The sequence below is a fragment of the Priapulus caudatus genome, unplaced genomic scaffold (assembly GCF_000485595.1).
Source record: "Priapulus caudatus unplaced genomic scaffold, Priapulus_caudatus-5.0.1 Scaffold1537, whole genome shotgun sequence".
Taxonomy (NCBI): domain Eukaryota; kingdom Metazoa; phylum Priapulida; class Priapulimorpha; order Priapulimorphida; family Priapulidae; genus Priapulus; species Priapulus caudatus.
The window spans coordinates 20,398-21,909 of record NW_014578598.1 but is presented as its reverse complement, the minus strand read 5'-3'; the positions used below and the strand labels follow the sequence as shown (position 1 = coordinate 21,909).

The 1,512-nt window shown below is 41.7% G+C and overlaps 2 protein-coding genes across 4 annotated transcripts in view; one reads left to right on the top strand and one right to left on the bottom strand.

Annotated features, from left to right (window-relative positions):
* Positions 1–709, bottom strand: part of LOC106816932 (transmembrane protein 163-like) — a 22,102-nt gene extending 21,393 nt beyond the window's left edge. The window contains exon 1 of the mRNA XM_014821582.1: positions 533–709. The gene's annotated coding sequence lies outside the window, so the exon portion shown is untranslated. The remainder of the gene's footprint in view (positions 1–532) is intronic.
* Positions 710–758: 49 nt separating this feature from the next.
* The window catches only part of LOC106816931 (arylsulfatase B-like), a 15,797-nt gene continuing 15,043 nt past the window's right edge, over positions 759–1,512 (top strand). For 2 of the 3 annotated variants that reach the window (XM_014821577.1, XM_014821576.1), the window contains exon 1: positions 976–1,189. In XM_014821577.1, coding sequence (XP_014677063.1) covers positions 1,072–1,189 — 118 coding nt within the window. In that variant the 5' untranslated portion in view covers positions 976–1,071. Of the gene's footprint in view, positions 844–975; positions 1,190–1,512 lie in introns of those variants that run through there. The other variant, XM_014821579.1, reaches the window with a different exon arrangement.

The following is a 1,512-nucleotide window of genomic DNA, read 5'->3' as shown; positions in this document are numbered from 1 at the left end:
GAGCTAGGTAGTGGTATGGTAGGTCTGACTAAGTCTAGCTAGTTACTGGTACTACTACTAGGCTAGTGCTAGCAGTAGACACGCGTCACGATAATACATGGTAACGTACGTAGTTCTGGAAGAATGTCTGAAAGAATGTCGTGTAGACGTGTGTTGCTCATAGGGTCTATGTCTCCCAGGGTTCTGCCGGAACGTACCCTGAGTACGGTCCGGTATACCGGAACGTACCCTGGTAACTATCTCAGCTGATATGGTTAGAGTTAGGATTAGGGTTAGGGTTAGGGAGTAGGCGTAGGCGACCCCCTAGACTCGTTAGTGGAGTAGGCGAGGTACGGTCCGGCATATTAATATTAGATAGTACCAGGGTACGTTCCGGCAGTACCCTGTGGGACATAGATGATAGACCCTCTCAGCACTGCCACTAGACTAGTGACAGTGTTACTGACTTACTGTTACTGTTACTGCTAGCGACGCGTAACTATGTTATCGTTTTCTACAGCGAAAACTGCATTTCCGTAACAAAATTACATACGTGTGCGTTAGTAGTTCCTTCCTTCAGGGTCCACTCATAGAGAATCACACCTTTACCGCGTTATCTGGGTGAGCGCCAAAAGTCTCAAACGCGTTGTTTGTGATTTCAGCGATACTGAAGATCGCTGAACACGCCCGCGTACTAGACTGTAACTCCGTCTCTTCACACCCTCAACAGAACGTGATACTGGCGCAGTAATAAAAATTTGTCCAGTCTAGTCACTGAAGTTGCCAGCTGTTTGTATACCTCTCGATAATCTTTATGGTGACCCAGTTTCTTTTCCAAATACTAGGAGTAGAAATAACATCAAAGTAATGCATTTAAAATTCTTTTGTCGTCTTATACTTATTAGTTTGTTACACAGTATTCGATATAAATCGTTTATCTTGCTGTTGGCGTCGTCGTGCAATGTTCGAGAGGGTAAATAACGTCACGTGGTGTATTGATGCGTAGGGGGCGGTGAAATGAAATGTTTGTTTTTCTCATAAAACTAAACGTTTCATAACCTCACAAAGAATATTCTCTCATAAACAAAAACTATGAAACCAAAGACGAGGTGTCTGTGTGTGACTCTTTTGTTGTTTGCTAATAATATAGTGTCTTCATTACAACAAACGAAGCAACCAAACATCGTGTTCATTGTAGCAGATGATCTAGGTTAGTTAGTTGAACTTGTACTAACTTAGTTACCAACTGTCTATAGACTTAGTCTTACTCTAATAATGTATATAAATAATCCTTAATACAATAATACTATTATTAATTGAAGTAGGTAGGTTAAGTTCTAACTTCCCAAACTATATCTGCTATATGTGGACAACAACTGCATAGATAGTATGACGTGCATTCAGAGAAAATGCAGTACTGCCAGCACCACAGGCACTAGTAGAAGCATTTCAACTGTAAACACACGCCGACGCCATTGCGCGCACACTGACACATAAATATAGAGACTCTATATTTATGTGTCAGTGTGCGCG